This window comes from Schistocerca serialis, chromosome 3 (assembly GCF_023864345.2).
Source record: "Schistocerca serialis cubense isolate TAMUIC-IGC-003099 chromosome 3, iqSchSeri2.2, whole genome shotgun sequence".
NCBI lineage: Eukaryota > Metazoa > Arthropoda > Insecta > Orthoptera > Acrididae > Schistocerca > Schistocerca serialis.
In genome coordinates, this window is record NC_064640.1 from 127,665,206 (window position 1) to 127,685,616 (window position 20,411).

Genomic DNA, 20,411 nt, shown 5'->3' on the forward strand with positions numbered 1-20,411 from the left:
CCAACAGGGTAAATGACACTGAATAGTGTGAATGTGTGACTTCATATATCCTCATATTCAATAGTCAAAAGGTGTGAGGTCTAAGGTCCTCAAGGCACACATGCAGAAAAGAGCGGCTGAGGATACCGTTGTGTTGTGAAGCACTTCTTTACGGAGCATAGAGGAGATAACGCTCTCTTAAAAGTGCTGCATAACCCTCACCTGACGAAGTTTAAATGTAGCACTTTGGATTTCCTCAAAGAGGAAACGACTATTAATGGTGTAGTAGACACGCACCAAACTGTCAACGTTTGCTGTTTCTTAAATAGTTATCCTGTCCCTTGGATGCGACGGTTGTGTGGATTTAGATTTTTTCTTAGGTAAAAGTTTTCACCTGTCCATAGAATTCTTAACAGTAGCTCGGAATTATTTTCTATTTTTAGAAACAAGTCGTAAATTTTTGACCTCTTACAATGTAGACTTGTTTCAGCTCCAGTAGCGGCGGGATTTTACTATTTGCTCTAAGACGCTGTGTCACCAGGCAGTTCTGTACAAAATGCCAGCTTGCCCTGATATTTCGCGCGCGCTGCATTCTCCTTGGGTGACTTGTTTGCTTGCCGTGTGTTCGATGTAGCGTAGGTGTTTCCAGTCTTCCGATGTGGAGCAGTGGTTAGCACACTGGACTTAACATTCGGGAGGACGACATTTCAAATCCGCGTCCGGCCATCCAGATTTAGGTTTCCTCTGATTTCCCTAAATCACTGGATAAAATTGCCGGGATGGTACCTTTGGAAGGGCACGGTCGATTTCCTGTCCCAACACTCGAAATATTCAGAGTGTGTGCTCCGTCTCTGATGACCTCCATGACAACGGTACGTGGAATCCTAGTCTACCGTTCTTCGTTCTTCCTCCTTTCCAAGACTGTTACCCCGCATTGGACGATAAGAGTGCGAATTTGCACTTTTAGCTTTGGAATTTTTGTAATACAACGTACTGTAACAGCATTCTTTCTTCCCTCAGTCTAACAGAACTTCAATACTTTTTATAGAGAAATTTCGCCACTGATAGTGAAACCTGAATCATCCTCGTTCATACTGCTAGGCACAATTTCAAGCATGTCTGTTTAAACAACAATAACGAACTGCAACTCTACCTGCCTTGAAGAATTGAACTACCCTGACAATTTTAAAAAGCTCCTGTCTTCTGTCAAATGCTACTGTTTTCATCTTATTTAACGTTGCTGACTGATCGATTATTCGAACAAGATACTTAGTAGCCAAAGGATCAAATATTTAATATTTACCAGTGTGAACTTATTTGATGTGTCCATTTTTGTTATCTAAATAAGATTACATCAAAGTGACATGTTTATGCCGTTGTGTGGGCTTTCGCAATAATGAACTATGACTTACATAGCTGAAAGCCTTGACAAGGTTTCGGAATTTAATCCACTAATGACCGACTGCTTTCTCTATTGTCACTCCGATTAGTAGTAGTAGTAGTAGTAGTAGTAGTAGTAGTTGTTGTTGTTGTTTTAGTAAATGGTAGAAGGTAAAGTAGACTACGAAATTTAATATTTACAGAGAGACAATCTACGATTTTCGTTCCATAAAAACTTTCACTTGAATAAATTTTGTTCCCAAAGCTACAAAGTACAGTAAGCAACTTGTTTCTCATCGTTGCTATGTAAGAAATTTTCAGGGACTGTGTAAGTTTAAAAAGTTTGTGCCTGGAATGGTCTTAAACTTGAAAAGTTTGGATGCGTCTGTGTCTCCTACATTACTGCGTTACTCCTTCCACATTTAGCAACGAAATTAATTCCATTTTCTAGTGGTTTCTTCTAACAGACTTACTTTATATTTTCTCAATAGGAAAGCGGGTAAAATATACAAACAGAAGTGTCCACACACAGCCACTTGGTCAGCACATGCGTGGGAAGAGTAAGGATCTGCCACTACGCTGTAACTAGAAGGAAAAGAGGGTGGGAGGGAGGGAGGGAAAGTAGGGTTTAACATTTCGTCGACATCGAGGTCATTAGTGACAGAGGGCAAGCTCGGAATGAGGCGGAAAGAATCAGCCGTGCTCTTTCAAAGGAACCATCCCGATATATGCCTTAAGCGATTAATAGAACTCAGGGAAAACCTAAGTTTGGATGGTCGGACGGGGATTTGAACAGTCGTCCCCACGAATACAAGTCGATTGTCTTACTACTGCGTCACCTTTCTCGGTATCCCATGTAGATGCTATTGTTGCGAAAGCATCTCCAGTCGCATTTTCTGAAATTAGTGGTTAAGTTGAAACCAGTGTTATGTGCATAAGCATATTAGTGTATTTTTAGTAGCAGATTCGTGTTTCGTCTGAAGTATCGTAGATGCACGTCATTATACTACAGCTTAACTGAAAGTAAAAGAGCGTTCGTCTGGAATGATTTTGGTGCACCAGAAAGAAACAGAAGCAAGATTGTACGACCGAAATTATGAACCAACTCTTGATCGTTAGTGCAAACTTTTCGTTCCTTTGCCGTCTTTGAAGCAGCACAGTGAAATAACGCAAAATGAAATTACAGAGCATCAACCCAATGATCCTCAATGAGTCATGTAAATTAATGACTTTATAAAGTTCAGGTCACTGAGAATTCTGTACCCATCTTCTGAATCCTAGTACAGAATGGTGATTCTAGTTCATTGTACGCGCTCCATTTCCGAGAACGCAACATCTACATGCAAGAGTGAAATTTTCGTTAGGATGTTCTCAAAGGAACTGCACTCGATTCGTGTCTTTCGGGACTTTCATTTGGCTGTAGTAATGTTCAGACTATCTTCTCTCTCTTCTTTTCAGCTTTTATGTGAACATTCAACACAAAGACTGAGATGGGGTGGGGGGCGTTGAGGAAACTGCTCAAGAGTTACTATCACGTCGGTAACGATTTCGTTGTCTGCAGGATTCAGACCTACGAAGGAAAAGAACGGAAAATGTACACACGTCGTGCATCAAACTTTAACAGAAATTGCGACCGGCACTAGGTATACAACTTTTACAGAAAATTACTGATAAGAAAGACGTAGGCGTTGCTATACACACGGAAAAAATAAAGTGAATGGTCATCCTCACTTCAGGGATTCAGCACACTGCAGTCTTTTCTTTTACGTTTTCTTTCGAAACTGATTCCGCTTTCGCTCTCAAGTAATGTAATTACATACGGTCACATCATTACCTGATCGGATATATGCGCACGGCTCCTGCTGACTTCTACCCAGTCTGTCACTTTGGTCTTCAAAAACATTCATTTTTTGCAGAATACTCGGCGCCGGACGGGGCAACATGGTGTTCAGCCACGAACTGCACACCGGAGACTGATCGCTGGCAAATTCTGCCAACATGTTGTCGCCGTGCGTCACAACAGTTTGAAGACTTACAAAGGCTGTTGGGCAGGTCGGGTCACAGGAGATTTCCCCAATCCATTTACAAGCAGGAAAAGAGAGTCGCCCACAATGGCACATCGATTCTACCGCGTTTACACGAGCAAACGACACATACACGTACGTCCTGCCTCAGAGCCTCATTTCCATTCGTTTACTGTCCACACTACGCTCGACAGAGAATCTCACAAGTTACTTGCGATCCGGTACGGTGGTTTATCCCACACATCCGCAACTGTTAAAATATTGTATTACTGGAAAGAGTATTTCCCTAGTGATTTTCTGTCTCCAGACTGACAAATGTCATTATGGTCAATATTTTCGGGGACAAGGCTTAGGATATACTTGCATCATACACACATTTACTTCATCATATATGCTTGTTTGCAAAAAGCTTTCTAACACTGAACTTCTGTGACAACTAATTGCATAAAGCATATGGATGAACACAAAAATGTGACTGCAATACACGGAAGTCTTAACTATGCTAGCACGACACTACGATTCACAAGATTCGATGTTTTTAATGACTTTCGCTTTTTAAGCAGGAGAATGAAAAGGGTGGAAGACGTCAGCAGTTGCAAAAATGATATGGAAACACTCGCAGCGGCTCTTTTTGTAACAGTCAACAGTGTAACAATGTCAGTGCCTTCTTAGCATCACGTTCTTCAAGGGTTTTTTTTTAAAGCATGGTAATGTCCATTTATTAAAAGATTAGTCTCTGGGAAGCCCTTGCATCAAGATGCGGCAAAGAAAGTCCCAATCGCACAGAGAAACAGAGCAGTTTGAGAACCGATTTTAGAGATTAACAACACTTAGAAGATGCAACAAGTCCACTAAAGAGACAGCTTACATTACACTCGTTCGTCCTCTGTTAGAATATTGCTGCGCGGTGTGGGATCCTTACCAGGTGGGATTGACGGAGGACATCGAAAGGGTGCAAAAAAGGCCAGCTCGTTTTGTATTATCACGTAATAGGGGAGGGAGTGTGGCAGATATGATACGCGAGTTGGGATGGAAGTCATTAAAGCAAAGACGTTTTTCGTCGCGGCGAGATCTATTTACGAAATTTCAGTCACCAACTTTCTCTTCCGAATGGGAAAATATTTTGTTGAGCCCAACCTACATGGATAGGAATGATCATCAAAATAAAATAAGAGAAATCAGAACTCGAACAGAAAAGTTTAGGTGTTCGTTTTTCTCGCGCGCTGTTCGGGAGTGGAATGGTAGAGAGATAGTATGATTGTGATTCGATGAACCCTCTGCCAAGCACTTAAATGTGAATTGCAGAGTAATCATGTAGATGTAGACACACACAAGTTCAATACATGTCAGCATTGGAGAAAACACAAGACGATATAAACTGTGTGCCCAGAAGTCTACACAAGTTCATTGCATTTCGTACCAAACACGCCATCCACATAACTAATACACTATAGGATGCATCTGTATTACTGTTACAGTCATTAATACTAGGGGAAGCATACTAAATTATGAAACACTGAAGGTGGATTTTTTTTCCTTGATGCATGGTGTCAAGTTGCTGCAGTGTTTTTGGCACAAAAAGGAGGCTCAAACGCATTGCAAAGTTGTTAGACAGGGTTCAGATTGGGACTTTCAGCAGACCATGCTAAAAAGAACACCTGATTTTCTTCGAATCGGGGTACGATGAGCTCATTTGTGGGCAGGGCCGTTGTCAGCTGTGAAGAGAAGGTCTGAATCCAATCTGTTGCTTTCTGTTTTCTATCCTCGTACATACCTGCGTTTATTTTTCTACCGAGGAAAACTTTCAGTCCTGCCACAGACCATGACTCCACAGATTCCCACTATCTCCACAACGAATTCAGTTACGTATCATTCGCGAGGCATTGGCTTGCTCCACATACAACCACCGAGTGTCGCATCACATCATGTAGCGGGATTCACCACTCCGCAGTATCAGTTTCCAAGTGCACCCTGGACCAATGATTGCATTGTATGAATGCAGAGTCTCGCGGCGATAACATTTTATTCAATGTTCTCGGGTTTCCAACCGCGTCAATTGCTTATAACCACACGAGCTTTCGGCCAATCACTCCTTGGCCATTGTCAAGTGTTATGACAGGCAGTGGGATGTTGGTGCGTCACACGGACGCGAGAAATTTGACGAGTTTTTGGAACACCTCAATGGCATCAACAGTAACATCCAGTTCACCATGGAGGTGGAAAAAGAGAATGGATTGCACTTCCTCGACGTCCTTGTCCATCGTAAACGAAATGGGTGCCTTGGCCACAGCGTCTACAGAAAACCCACCCACACAGACCTGTACCTGCACGCTACCAGCCATCATCATCCAGCACAGAAGCACACAGTATTACAAACAATGGTGCATCGTGCAAGAGTAATATCAGACGACGACAACCTGCCCCACGAACTGAGCCACCTACGCAAGGTTTTCAGGAATAACGGCTACAGCGCCCATCAAGTGAAAGAAGTGATTCCTGGGAAGTTACAGAATAAGACCACCGACGAAGAGCAGGAAAAGAAACTTGCTTTGCTGCCATTCTGTGGCTCTGTTGAAAAGACGCAAGATCAAATCCATCTTCAGGCCTCCAACGAAAATCCGTCAATTACTGAGACCAGCTAAATACGCAGTAGGTCTCAGAACACCTGGAGTCTACGAAATACCTTGTGAGTGTGGCCAGAAGTACATCGGACAAACAGTGCGCACTGTGGAACAACACAGGAAAGAACATGAGAGGTATTATCGCCTATGCTATCCAGAGAAATCTGCGTTAGCTGAGCATGCGTTAGAAAACGGTCACCACATAAAATTTGACGATACCTCTGTCCTGGCTCGCACTAACGGCTCCTGGGACAGTTTAAAAAAGGAAGCTATTGAAATAAAAATTACTGCAAACACGCTGAATAGAGACGGTGGCTTGCAGTTCAGCGCTGCGTGGGATCCAGCGATCGCGCGGTTGAAGAGGGCACATCGAACGCAGACTCAAAACATGCCCATATATGGCAATGTCACGGGCAACAGTGACGTCACAGCCGGCAGCTAGCGTATACAGGGTGTTACAAAAAAGGTACGGCCAAACTTTCAGGAAACATTCCTCACACACAAATAAAGATGTTATGTACACATATGTCCGGAAACGCTTAATTTCCATGTTACAGCTCATTTTAGTTTCGTCAGTATGTACTGTACTTCCTCGATTCACCGCCAGTTGGCCCAATTGAAGGAAGGTAATGTTGGCTTCGGTGCTTGTGTTGACATGCGACTCATTGCTCTACAGTACTAGCATCATGCACATCAGTACGTAGCATCAAGAGGTTAGTGTTCATCACGAACGTGGTTTCGCAGTCAGTGCAATGTTTACAAATGCGGAGTTGGCAGATGCCCATTTGATGTATGGATTAGCACGGGGCACGGTACGTTTGTATCGAGACAGAATTCCAGTACGAAGGTGTCCCGACAGGAAGACGTTCGAAGCAAGTGATCGGCGTCTTAGGGAGCACGGAACATTCCAGCCTATGACTCGCGACTGGGCAAGACCTAGAACGACGACGACACCTGCAATGGACGAGGCAATTCTTCGTGCAGTTGACGATAACCCTAATGTCAGCGTCAGAAAAGTTGCTGCTGTACAAGGTAACGTTGACCACGTCACTGTATGGAGAGTGCTACGGGAGAACCAGTTGTTTCCGTACCATGTACAGCGTGAGCACGCACTATCAGCAGCTGATTGGCCTCCACGGATACACTTCTGCGAATGGTTCATCCAACAATGTGTCAATCCTCATTTAAGTGCAAATGTTCTCTTCACGGATGAGGTTTCATTCCAACGTGATCAAACTGTAAATTTTCACAATCAACATGTGTGGGCTGACGAGAATCCGCACGCAATTGTGCAATCACGTCATCAACACAGATTTTCTGTGATCGTTTGGGCAGGCATTGTTGGTGATGTCTTGATTGGGCCTCATGTTCTTCCACCTACGCTCAATGGACCACGTTATCATGATTTCATAAGGGATACTCTACCTGTGCTGCTAGAACATGTGCCTTTACAAATACGACACAACATGTGGTTCATGCACGATGGAGTTCCCGCACATTTCAGTCGAAGTGTTCGTACGCTTCTCAACAACAGATTCGGTGACCGATGGATTGGTAGAGGCGGACCAATTCCATGGCCTCCACGCTCTCCTGACCTCAATCCTCTTGACTTTCATTTATGGGGGCATTTGAAAGCTCTTGTCTACGCAGCCCCGGTATCAAATGTAGAGACTCTTCGTGCTCGTATTGTGGACGGCTGTGATACAATACGCCATTCTCCAGGGCTGCATCAGCGCATCAGGGATTCCATGCGACGGAGGGTGGATGCATGTATCCTCGCTAACGGAGGACATTTTGAACATTTCCTGTAACAAAGTGTTTGAAGTCACGCTGGTACGTTCTGTTGCTGTGTGTTTCCATTTCATGATTAATGTGATTTGAAGAGAAGTAATAAAATGAGCTCTAACATGGAAAGTAAGCGTTTCCGGACACATGTCCACATAACATATTTTCTTTCTTTGTGTGTGAGGAATGTTTCCTGAAAGTTTGGCCGTACCTTTTTGTAACGCCCTGTGTATCCGACGGAGCATAAAACATATATGGCCAAACACAGATGGCCATTGGCGTGTACGGCATGAAACGTCGGAAAGCAAATACCCAGGCCAGAGGAGGGAGCTTTATGGTCTGGAGAATGTTTCCGTGACATTCCCTGGGTGATCTCGTCATTCCGTAAGACACAATAGATAAACACAAGTATGCCTCTATCCTTGGTGACCATGTCCGCCCCTACAAGCAGTTCGTTTCTTCTCGGCACGATTGCATCTACCAGCACGACAATGCAACGTGCCACACAGTTCGCAGTGCACATACGTGGTTCGAAGAGCAACACGACGAGTTTTACCGTATTCTCCCGGCCACCAAACTCCCCGGATTTACCAATAGAGAATCTGCGGGGCCACCTAGATCGCGCTCTTCGCGGCATGGATCCTCGACCGAGAAACCTGACGCCGCTGGACACGCCACTGGAGTCGGCATGGCTCCACATCTCTGCCGGTATCTTCCAGACCCCTCACTGATTCTCTCCCTGGACGTCTGTGCTGCAATAGATAGTTATTCAGGCTTCTGACAGGTGGCCACGATAATGTGACTGGACAGTGTAGAAGGTTGTCAACAGATATCTAGCAACAAAACGGATATTTAGGCGGTGTATGCATACTTTCTTCCAGAATCATCACGACAAACTGCACAAATTGCTAACAAAATCGCCATCTGAATGATCACTGATGTCAGAGTTCTCAAACGCAGAAGCCCAAAGGTGTACGGCGATTCGTCATATTTTAGTTTAATCCGTTTTCACAAAATGCTTATTCGGGAGATTCATCAACTTTTCACGAAAAGCAGGACAACTGTTTTGGAAAAATCTCTGCGATTCTACACTACTAGCCATTAAAATTGCTATACCACGAAGATGACGCGGTACTACAGACGCGAAATTCAACCGACAGGAAGAAGATGTTGTGATATGCAAATGATTAGCTTTTCAGAGCAATCACACAAGGCTGGCGCCGGTGGCGACACCTACAACATGCTGACATGAGGAACGTTTCCAACCGATTTCTCATACACAAACAGCAGTTGACCGGCGTTGCCTCGTGAAACGTTGTTGTGATGCCTCGCGTAAGAACGAGAAATGCGTACCATCACGTTTCCGACTTTGATAAACGTCGGATTGTAGCCGATCGCGATTGCGGTTTATCGTATCGCGACATTGCTGCTCGCGTTGGTCGAGATCCAATGACTGTTAGCAGAATATGGAACCGGTGGGTTCAGGAGGGTAATACGGAACGCCGTGTTGGATCCCAACTGCCTCGTATCACTAGCAGTCGAGATTACAGGCATCTTATCCGCATGGCAGTAACGGATCGTGCAGCCACGTCTCGATCCCTGAGTTAACAGATGGGGACGTTTGCAAGACAACAACCATCTGCACGAACAGTTCGACGACGTTTGCAGCAGCATGGACTATCAGCTCGGAGATCATGGTTGCGGTTACCCTTGACGCTGACAAAACGTCATTGTTTCGGATGAATCCAGGTTCTGTTTACGGCATCACAGCATCGTGATGGTCGCATCCGTGTTTGGCGACATAGCGGTGAACGCACATTGGAAGCGTGTCTTCGTCATCGCCATACTGGCATATCACCCGGCGTGATGTTATGGGGTGCCATTGGTTACACGTCTCTGTCACCTCTTGTTCGCATTGACGGCACTTTGAATAGTGGACCTTACATTTCAGATGTGTTACGACCCGTGGCTCTGCCCTTCATTCGATCCCTGCGAAACCCTACATTTCAGCAGGATAATGCACGACCGCATGTTGCAGGTCCTGTACGGGCCTTTCTGGATACATAAAATGTTCGACTACTGCCCTGGCCAGCACATTCTCCAGATCTCTCACCAATTGAAAACGTCTGGTCAATGGTGGCCGAGCAACTGGCTCGTCACAATACATACGCCAGTCACTACTCTTGATGAACTATGGTATCTTGTTGAAGCTGCATGTGCAGCTGTACCTGTACACTCCATTCAAGCTCTGTTTGAATCAATGCCCAGGCGTATCAAGGCCGTTATTACGGCCAGAGGTGGTTGTTCTAGGTACTGATTTCTCAGGATCTATGCACCCAAATTACGTGAAAATGTAATCACATGTCAGTTCTAGTATAATATATTTGTCCAATGAATGCCCGTTTATCATCTGCATTTCTCCTTGGTGTAGCAATTTTAATGGCCAGTACTGTAGTATCAGCACCGGAGCGCTCATGCAAACCAAAGAGCGGTGTAGCAAATACACAGATTTTCGCAGATCAGCGAAGGGTGATAACCGTTTCGAAAGGTCGTGAGGCAGCAGCAATGCAGAAATAATAAGACGGCACACTAACAAGGCAGTCATCTTCGAATAATTCGGAAAGTTTGTGCTGACGACACCTACTGAAGTTCTTCGTACTAGATAACGTAATATACACTACTCCAGGAGGACGATATTTATGAAGTTATTCACACATACCTCAAACCTTGGCTCCCACAGAGCGTGAAAACTGGAGATGAGACGCAGGCGGATGCGAGAAACTGAGGCGCGCATATTATAGTGGACGCAAGCAGTGTTTACGGGAACCAAGTTAATCCCTACGCAAACTTAAATTAAGTTCAAATGGCTCTGAGCACTATGGGACTCAACATCTTAGGTCATAAGTCCCCTAGAACTTAGAACTACTTAAACCTAACTAACCTAAGGACATCACACACACCCATGCCCGAGGCAGGATTCGAACCTGCGACCGTAGCAGTCCTGCGGTTCCGGACTGCTGCGCCAGAACCGCTAGACCACCGCGGCCGGCTTTAAATTAAGTGATACAGACGCTCGCCCCCACCAACTATTGTGCTTTGCGAACGCGCACTGGAATGATAATGAGCTATGGCGTGTCGACGCCGTCGTTTTCGCGTTAAATTTCGGCGCATGAAAAAGTCAATTTCACATACAGTTAACAATGTCGCTGCTGATTCATCACGTCTCACGCCGCACATTCCTAGCCAAGAGCAGCATTCTACGTCACTGCCAGCGTTCTTCCCTGCAGACGTGGCTCCTTGGGACCTAATTTCTTGGAAAGTCGAGAGTAACACATGCCACATGGGGCGAGAGAACTACAATTCATTCCAAAGTAACTTTTGCAGAAGTACTTTGGCTTACGAGGAAGGCCTAACGTGTGTCACGCACTTTATCTTTGTGAAAAATGAAACATCAGTCGCAGAGAGGTCATCAACATTGAAGAAAGTGCTAAAATATTATAGATTCTTCTGACAACATTTAAATCAAAACTTTTAAGGAGTTAAACTGGTACGAGTACAGAAACAGATTAACGATGTACGCAGGAAACATGCAAATACCGTGCCTCTTAACCTATCAGCACTAAGTGTCCCTTTCACTCGGCAATAAGAACTGGAACGCAACAATAAAGAACGCCGGCCTCAATGTTCCTGGCGTCCCAGATGGCATCTTCACAGAGAGCACTTTCACCGCCAAGTCTTCCATTCACCCGTATATGCGGGTTTGCTTTCAAATGGTCACACATGTGACGACCAATACTTTTAGAACATTGCAATGATTTTCTCAGTACTTGTGAGGAAACATTTGTCAAACCAAATCAGCGCTAACGGAACGTTCCTTTACGTTGGTGATGCCCCCAAGAAAAGTCTCATCGCCAAATGCCACTAAAGAAATTCGAATGACTTATGAGTACGCCTACAAGTGATATTCACTCCATTTTATAGTAAATGGCAACTCGTCGTGAATGTCGATAAATACGCATTACTGGGCATTTTAGAGAGAGACGCAACGCACCGAGCGATGTGATGCAGAGATTAAGGTATTGGATTCTAAATGGAGAGGACCGAAGTTCAATTCCACGTCGGGATATCACTCTAGGCGAAAGCGAAGATAATCTTTTCAACAGGACACCGCCTATTCCTTCCTTATCCTTGCCAAATTACGTTGGTGCAGTAAGTGAAATAAACAGGATGTTAAGGATAAATGTTTACAACGTACCACAGTGATGTAGGAGAAGTCGAGACTTACAGTTTCATGTAGGACACTTATTGCCTATAAAGTATCAGAAACGAAATTTCTATGGTATTTGAAAGGCCGCACTAAGGGACACAAAATTAGAAACGAAGTGATAAGGGAAGAATTAGGGATGCAACCCAAAAGACAATCCAGTAAAAACAAAAATGATAACTCTTACTTCGTATGCCACCACAGAGACTTACTAAACTAGCAATGGATTATAAATCGAAGGGCAAAAGTAGTATGGGAAAAGACCAAGGAAGAAGTGACGATACCAGAAAAAGCCTTACGCCTAACCCTGAAGTGGAAGAAGAGGAAGTACGTCTATCAAGTCGGAAACAATCTCAAATTGCTCTACAGAGGCTACCTAAGCTACAGATCTGATTTTTGTCACAAACTTGTGCTGTAAAATTTACACAAAAGGCAGTCTTACAATATGTAAGTGCGAGAACAAGGACTATTTTGGCAAGAGGAAGAGAGAAAAAAAAAGAAAAAAAAGAAGAGCTCGAAACGGTTAAGACATACTAAGCCAGTGAGGTGAGCATGCGCTGTAGCTTAGGTGGGGCATTTGTAGAACAGTTTGAGGCTGTTTCCTGGCTTCACAGACCACAAGTGTTCCATACCAACTTGTTCGTAGTTACCACTCTGTATGTTAAGAATGATAATATGTAGCTGTGACTGATGGCTCCCTGAAATTGCTAAATTTCGATTTATAAAGGGGGAAAAAAAAACACTGAGTCATCTCGCTCACTGGGAGGGACTGACTTTTGCAGGAAAGTAGTAGGAAAATAATGGCGTGCTGACGATTTCAGTCGCCCCGACGCTTGCTCGGATGCCAGTGCCTTGCCAGCGAAAGGCAAACATCCGGTCCCAGTCCTGGCCAGATACACAATGTTGATCAGACGAGAAAGTTCATTCTGTTATAGTCTGCATCTATTTTTGCTTACCACAACCGCTCGTTCACAATAACGATGTAGCCATCAGAGCCTAATTGCATGCGTAGCCGGCAAAATAAGTACACAAGTACTGCCTAGATTCTACGCGAAATCAACTTGCCAGTATTATACAGTTTGTGCGTTAGAGAGCAAGCCATGTGCGATTCCCTCAGACAGGGAAGAATGGCATCGTGCTAGGAATAAGTAATCAGTGCTGCTTGTCAAACTAAAAGAGTGAACGGAAATTTGATTATGCAAGTCAACGAGACAGCGTATTCGAAAATTCTTGTTCACACGAATTAATTAAAAATTTTGACCAACTGAATCCACCTACAGGTATGTACCAGCGTGTAGCTATGTAGTGGTGGCAAACTGTGACATGGATTTCACGAGACACCCATAGCACTGGGGCGTCATCCTGATTCATGACCGTTCAACCACTGCCAACAGCTCACGAAGATTGGTTATAGCTTGTGCGAAGGCGAGTTCTCTTCGTTCGACTGTGTCCCAAATGTAATCAGCAGGATTGAAGTCAGATGACACAGACGTCATGAAATCCTCCTCATATCTCTGGCGTGTTCACCAAACCAGGAGGTTGTGTATTTTCGTGCTGAAGGCACAGGTCACCTATGTGGTGCTGTAAACGAACAAATCGGCGTGTGCCGGCGAGTACTGCAACTCAGTGGTCCATGGGGACTTTTCCCATGCTTCGAGCTTTAAATAGCCGTGATCCTCCCCCCATGCTACTTTATGTGCACTGTGACGTGTGGTAACGGCGGCTTCTGTGCCTCCACAGCGACCACATGTTTTTGGATGGTGTCAATGCTGACGGCTAGCCATCTTCGACCAGCATTGAACTGGCGAGTGATTCGCTACACTGTGTGGCCAATCCATCCGTTGTTACAATCCACAGTAAGTGACACTAACTGGCTGCTGTAATTCTCCAGCCTTACCTGGATGCGGTGGCACGTGGAAAGACCTGTGCGTGCACGTCCTCTGAGATGGAGAGTCCCATAAATTGGGCACCCACAATCCAGCCGCGATCTAATGCGCTGACATTACACGTATTTCGCATCCTACACACGATTGTCACGTTGACGGTCGTACACAATCTCTTTCCAACACAGCCCCCCCTCCCCCCCCCCCCCTCTCTCTCTCTCTCTCTCTCTCTCTCTCTCTCTCTCTCTCTCTCTCTCTCTCTCTCTCTCAGTTTATATATAAATAAATGTCGTGTGGGTTCCAGCCTGGTGCAACGCTTTCGACTTGACGTCACTTCGGAGACTTGCGTGCCATTTTCGCTGCTTATTTAATAAAGCACCTCCCTGCAAGGCTAAGTGCTTCCCGTTCTAGACCTATCCATCACAGAACCGTGAGGCTACTGAGAATCGAACCCGGGACCTTCACGTCACTAGCCACCAGCACTAACCACTTATTTCCTATCTGTTTCTTCGTGTTTTTTTTTCTCACTTCTGTGTGGATGTCGCATGACATCTCTCAATTTCCAAAGATGACAACTTAACTTTCATTACTACTACTACTACTACTACTACTACGGAGGGTGGCCAGTCCTCTGACCAAACACACTGAGCTGCCGTGCCGCGCTTTAATTCGTCATTTGTGTGTAACTGAATAAAAATTAGGATAAAACACCATTTTTAAGGAAAGCCTTGCTATCCAAGTTTCACGTCTGGAAGATCAACACAAAAATGTTACAGAGAAGCTCTAGTAAGGAAACGCACATAAATTGATGTAGGCAGCACACTGGCAGGAATGGACCGAGAGGAACCGGTGCGATTATGGTTCGGGACTTTGTAATTATTACATTCCTTCAAGCAGTTTCAATAAGCGTGAGTTCTGTGAAAGAGTAATCATCATCATCATCATCATCATCATCATCATCATCATCATCATCATCATGTACAAGGACGTTGTCTGAGTTGTGTAGCTCATCTAGTAGGACAAAAAATGACGGAAAGAAAGAAAGGACGGACGGACGGAAGATTAGGAGTTGACGTTACATGGACATCTAGGTCATTAGGCGCTCCGCACAAGCTGCAGTTGATCACGGATGGGGAAGGAAATCGGCAGGGTCCTTTCTAAAGGAACTAAAACAGTATTCTCCTGAAGCGATTCAGATACAGCCACGGAAGAGCTAAATCGGGATTTTCCGACAGGGTTTTAAACGCAATTTCCCATGATGGTGATAAGTATTGCGTCACATCGTTCGGTCGCCCGGCTGGCTGTGGCAAGCCTATTGCCAGCCTATTTATTCGAGCACTCGGGCTAATGTTTCGATCATTAGTAACCGATGTGACTCGCGGCCGGCCTTCACGATTTCGCAAGGCATCCAGAGTTAACTGCAACTGCTTACTCTCTGGCCACCACATAAGGATTGCTGTGCCATATCGCATCCGCCGTTTCACTCTGGGCTCTTTCATACCAGATAACGGTAGTTCTTCTGAATTATTGTGGGTGCAATCATCAACGCACTGGACGCGCAGTGTGTACGTGAAATATACAAAACAATATCAACCCCAATTAATGTTATGTAGAGCTACCTTTGACATCTAGAAAAGCCTGAATCGTTGGGGAGATGCGATCATCGTGTTTTTGGTGTTTAAGTATTTTTGTCCAACCCCTGAACTACTATCCACTATCATAAAGTGCGACGTCAGGCTATGCATCCCCGGCACAATGCCCTGGCATCCTAGACGCGTTTTATGTCACAAGAAGTCAACAGAAAGAATTGCGTTCAATAGGAAAAACTGTATGTTGCCCAAACAATTCAAATATTCCATCAGAGAGATTTCAAGGCAGCTACATAGGTTGAGGTCCTCTGTAAGCAATATTCTGAATTGGAAACTGTAGGAAGGTACCTGACCCAATAATCTCTCCGGCAGCTCTAAGAAATTAACTGAAACCCTGCTAAACTGTAAGGGCAACTGTAAGAAGCAGACCTCCACGTCAACAATTATATGGGACACTGCTCTAGCTTAGGGACAGAGATTAATACCAGAACGATCAGCCGAATGATGATATGGATTGGTTATTACGGTCGTGCTGCTACCAACATGTCCGTGACGAACGGTACGAATTAACGAAGACGGTTGGTGAGGAGCAAACGTCGTCGTTATGACTATGGAGCAATGGAAAAACGTTATATGCTGTGAGGGGTACAGGATTTGGCACTCGAGCGGTGTGTGTGTGGACTTAGTGGACGCTTACTTGGCGAACGGGATTAACCTACGTGTTTTGTGGCGACAGTGAAATTTTACAGCGACAGTCTGAGCTGTTTTTCCTGGTTTGGGCTCCGACCAGGAGAGCTTTGGTCGCTGGGAAAATGGAAGCAAGTGTTTCCGAAAACAGTTTACTAAATAACAAGCTTGTAAAATCGTGGCAACAGTTTGGAATATTAATTTTTCTTCATCAGCGTGGCAGCACCTCTGAGCACTAAGCAAGGGCGATTTAATTGCGGTTCGAAGGAATTACAATATATTTGTTACATCGGCCTGCTTAGAGCCCCGACCTGACTCCCAATGAACATCTAGGGTGTGAACTAGCGCGTCAGTTGCATGCCCCAGAATGCCTGAGAACTACTCACCAGACTTTTGGAAGAATGATGGCAAATTTCAATCTTCAGTCTATCATGCGTTTAGTGGAAAACTTTCTCCTGAAGTTTAAAAGCTGTAATAGTGGCAAAGTAGGTTTTACAGGCTGTTAGAAACTCGAGTGGCGTCTTTGGAACGAACAGCAAAGGACGACTGGAGCCTTTCAGCCATTTATGGTCCAAACCATTATACTAAAATTACTTTCTCTCCGGCACTGAATAGCGTGCATACATCTCTAGTGACGCTGTTATAAAGGGTTGAGCAGATACGACAGGCTACCCAAAATATATTCAGAACGAATAAATATGTCGGGCTGCTAATTTCGCGAAGTTATAGCGGACAATATTGCGAATTTCCGGACTTAATTTTTATCGTTTATAGTCGCCAGATTATGTGACCGAAGTTTTTTTTGCTAATGGAACTATGCTTTTTCCTGTGGCAGCTGAAAGAAGCTTCTAAGAGAACGTCAACGACGTAACATGTCTGAGACTTGATCAAATGCTATCAAGGTAACATCGCTGCAAACTATTGTCCCGCTGTCAGGAGAAGAGGTTCAACAAACGTCTGTCCTATTATACCAAATGTAAACAAACACGTAACTCAGGTATGGTTCTTGTGTTTATGTCACTTGAAATCCATCAGTCTATGTTCTAGCAATCAGGTAACTTCCTCGCAAAGTTATTGAGATAGCCACAATGTATACGACGGTCGAAAAAGTGAATATCGTTTATGGCGAATGTAACCAAACTATCAGAGCAGCGGTGCGACTGCATGCTGAAGAGTATCTAGATAGTGCCAAGCACTCACGATCTATTTTTGCAAACTTCTTTTTTCCCTGTTCTAGAAACTGGAAGTGTGGAAAATAAAACATACCAAGAAATGCAACTGATGAAAGTAATGAAATAAAATTTTGGCAGCAGTAACACAATGCAAGTGTAGCTGAGAGGCGTCTCGGAATTACGCGAGGGATGAACCAAACGAGTGTTCTGCGAACATTACTTTCCATCGAATTTCTTCTCTCTGCATCTAGAGCTTCATGGCTATGACTTCCGAAATTCTTTAGAGTTCTCCGAATGTTGCCCATGAAAAATGTACTGCACAATTTAGTTTAAGGAAGAAGCATCCATCGTTTACACACAATGGGCAAGTCAATCCTCACAATATGCACCCTAAGATATACTGCTACCGCAGTTACTGAAAGCATCTCACTGGACATTAGGTAATCAGTGCGGAATCGACAAGACTGATGTTACTCCTATTCCGCACATGTAATAACAGACCCTCTTAAGAGAACATTTGGAGAGCACTGAAACGGGCGTTCAGGAAACGCAAAATGGCCTGCACACTCAACAAACTTAACACTTCTATGCTTTTACCTATGGGAAAAATTAAAACAAGAGGTCTGTTAGGAAATACCGACGACTCCCAAAGGCACGAAATACTTTATAACACGGGCCTGTGCTGTCAAACTCCAGATGAAATTCAACGTGCAGTAGTGTTTCTCCAAAATCACTTTATAGCGTGTACCAATGCTCAAGGCCAGTATTTTGAGCGCTTGGTACGACAGGTGTGATGATATAACCACACACACACACACACACACACACACACACACACAGTACCTGAGTTACATGTCAGCTTGCATTAGGTATAATAGGGCAGACGTCCACCGGAACGAAATAAATTTAGTTTCAACGTTTTGGATGGAAGAAGTTTATTTATAGCCTACACTAGTAAACAACCACATATTTCCACCACGTTAATTGTATTTGAAGACTGCATATATAATAATATTTTGTGTAGCTGTTTCGTTGCTGTGCCAATGTGACTTCAAAATAAATTTTTGTCTACAAACGGCGACGGCATCTGTGGTAGCCCCTTTCGTTACTAAAATTGAATTGGTGCACTCGGAATGTACCTCATAAGCAGTAACTAGCAGTAGCATTGGTTCCAGTTGCGGCTTGAAAGAGGGAGAGAACCGTCACGTGTCCCGAGCTGTGGTACTTTTTCTTGCTGCCTGCCTCGGGATCCCACAGTTGTTATGAGTTAAGATTTCTGGTGCGTCTTTTTTGTAGGTTTTCTGTGGACCTGGAAAGAGGCACCTGAAAAAAACCGGTACTCTGGAATAATAGCGCCCTGATCGTGGAAGTTACTCTCCCAGAATTTGTGAACTCGCTTTTTGGTCATCAAGAGAGAGAGAGAGAGAGAGAGAGAGAGAGAGAGATGTTTAACAACAGCACGACTTTTCCATCTTTTTAAAATCCTATTTGCCACATATTTAATTGTTGTGTGCCGAATAATCTACCAGGCAGTGTCCCATAGGGGTTATGCGTTACGGCACTGAAGTCTCATTCAAGCTATCCAGCTTCAGGTTTTCCACTGTTTACTTAAATCCGTTCAGGTACTGCTCTTTACAAAGGACACAGCTATTTCGTTGCCCGTGCTTATCTTTCTGGACTCGTGTTCCGTTTCTAACAACCTTACCGCCAATGAGACATTAAAACTCTTACGCTCCTTGAATAATCTGTTTGAACTAAAACGACAGTAACTGCATTTATGATTCGCCGATGGTAGACACTAATCATGCTTGTGACTTCCTTAGTTTAGTTATGTAAGTAATAATCGTATATCGGAACACCTAGTACTGTGAAATTGTAGAATTATCTTCAAGAGGCCATATTAGTAACGACATGGCAGCAAATGTGAAAGAATGGACACCTAAAAAATTTCAAACAAGAGGGCTGCATTCTACGACCGCTGCACAGGAATTTTCTCTTATTTAAAGGCTGCAAATATTCCAGACAGGAACATAGGCAGCTGCCAATTTTCAGACACATAGCCACACATTAAACTTCGGGTAGATAAATGGGCGTGCTGGCACGATTACATTTTAAGAGTTCTGACCACGTAACGGTGCGATCAGGTCTTAATTCCTAGCAGGGTATTAGGGCTGAAATGACGCACGAATCCTTTCAAAGAAGGGCGCAAACTTGAAATACGAACGAAAATTTAGCGGCATTAAAGAACACAAAGCTTTGCAGAAACAGATTTTTTGAACTAGCTTTAAGAACTGTAGTGTCTGTACGTTATAATTCCAGAATGTAACTGGACCTAAAGACGGGCGTAAGTCAAATTAGCAACACAGCACTAAAACAAATTAGCAACATAGCACTAAAACAAATTAGCAACAGGCAATGACAACAGCAAATTTCTCATAAATTTGTGTATTTCGATTTAGCCATCGCCACAAACGTAAACAATACATGACTAAAGAAAGAGCCTTTTATGAATGTCCTGTATTTTCAGGCCATTAACAACGCTTCTGGAAAATTTAGAGCGTAATGCTTCCGGCGTATAGACAAAAGGATAAACTTCGGGAATTATATTTTCCGTCACGAGCTATTTCTGAGTCCAGTTCCCGCACTTCCTGTGGTTCGAGACCCGCGACATCCAAGGTCTTCTGGTTGACTTTCTAAGTACGAATCGTGACCCAAACCATACACATGGCAGACGTGACGATGTGATTGTGGGACCAAGGTATTCGCTTTGAGTGTATACCTTATCTTCAGTCATTATACGTGCTGTAGCATTTGACAGTTCACGGCCACGTTGAAGCGGACTGAAGGTCAAATTTTTCTTACCCTGCAACTTACAGAGCCCACGGGCAACTGATTTCTGCTGCTAATTTACAACCATCCAGTTTTCTTAATTCGTCTTACCAGATTTCTTTCTATACGCCCGGATAGCTGCTGGAAACAACTGTTTCAGGTCAAGGAAGTTCACATTACGGATAGGACTATTATACA

At 44.1% G+C, this 20,411-nt stretch overlaps 1 protein-coding gene across 2 annotated transcripts in view; it reads right to left on the minus strand.

The window, feature by feature from the left end:
• Positions 1-20,411, minus strand: part of LOC126469826 (protein FAM107B) — a 142,287-nt gene that overhangs the window by 14,468 nt on the left and 107,408 nt on the right. Inside the window, exon 1 of one of the 2 annotated variants that reach the window (XM_050097114.1) lies at positions 3,194-3,337. The exons of the other annotated variant lie outside the window; for it this stretch is intronic. Within the exon in view, the coding sequence (XP_049953071.1) occupies positions 3,194-3,302 (109 nt within the window). The 5' untranslated portion in view covers positions 3,303-3,337. Of the gene's footprint in view, positions 1-3,193; positions 3,338-20,411 lie in introns of those variants that run through there. 2 annotated transcript variants of the gene reach the window in all.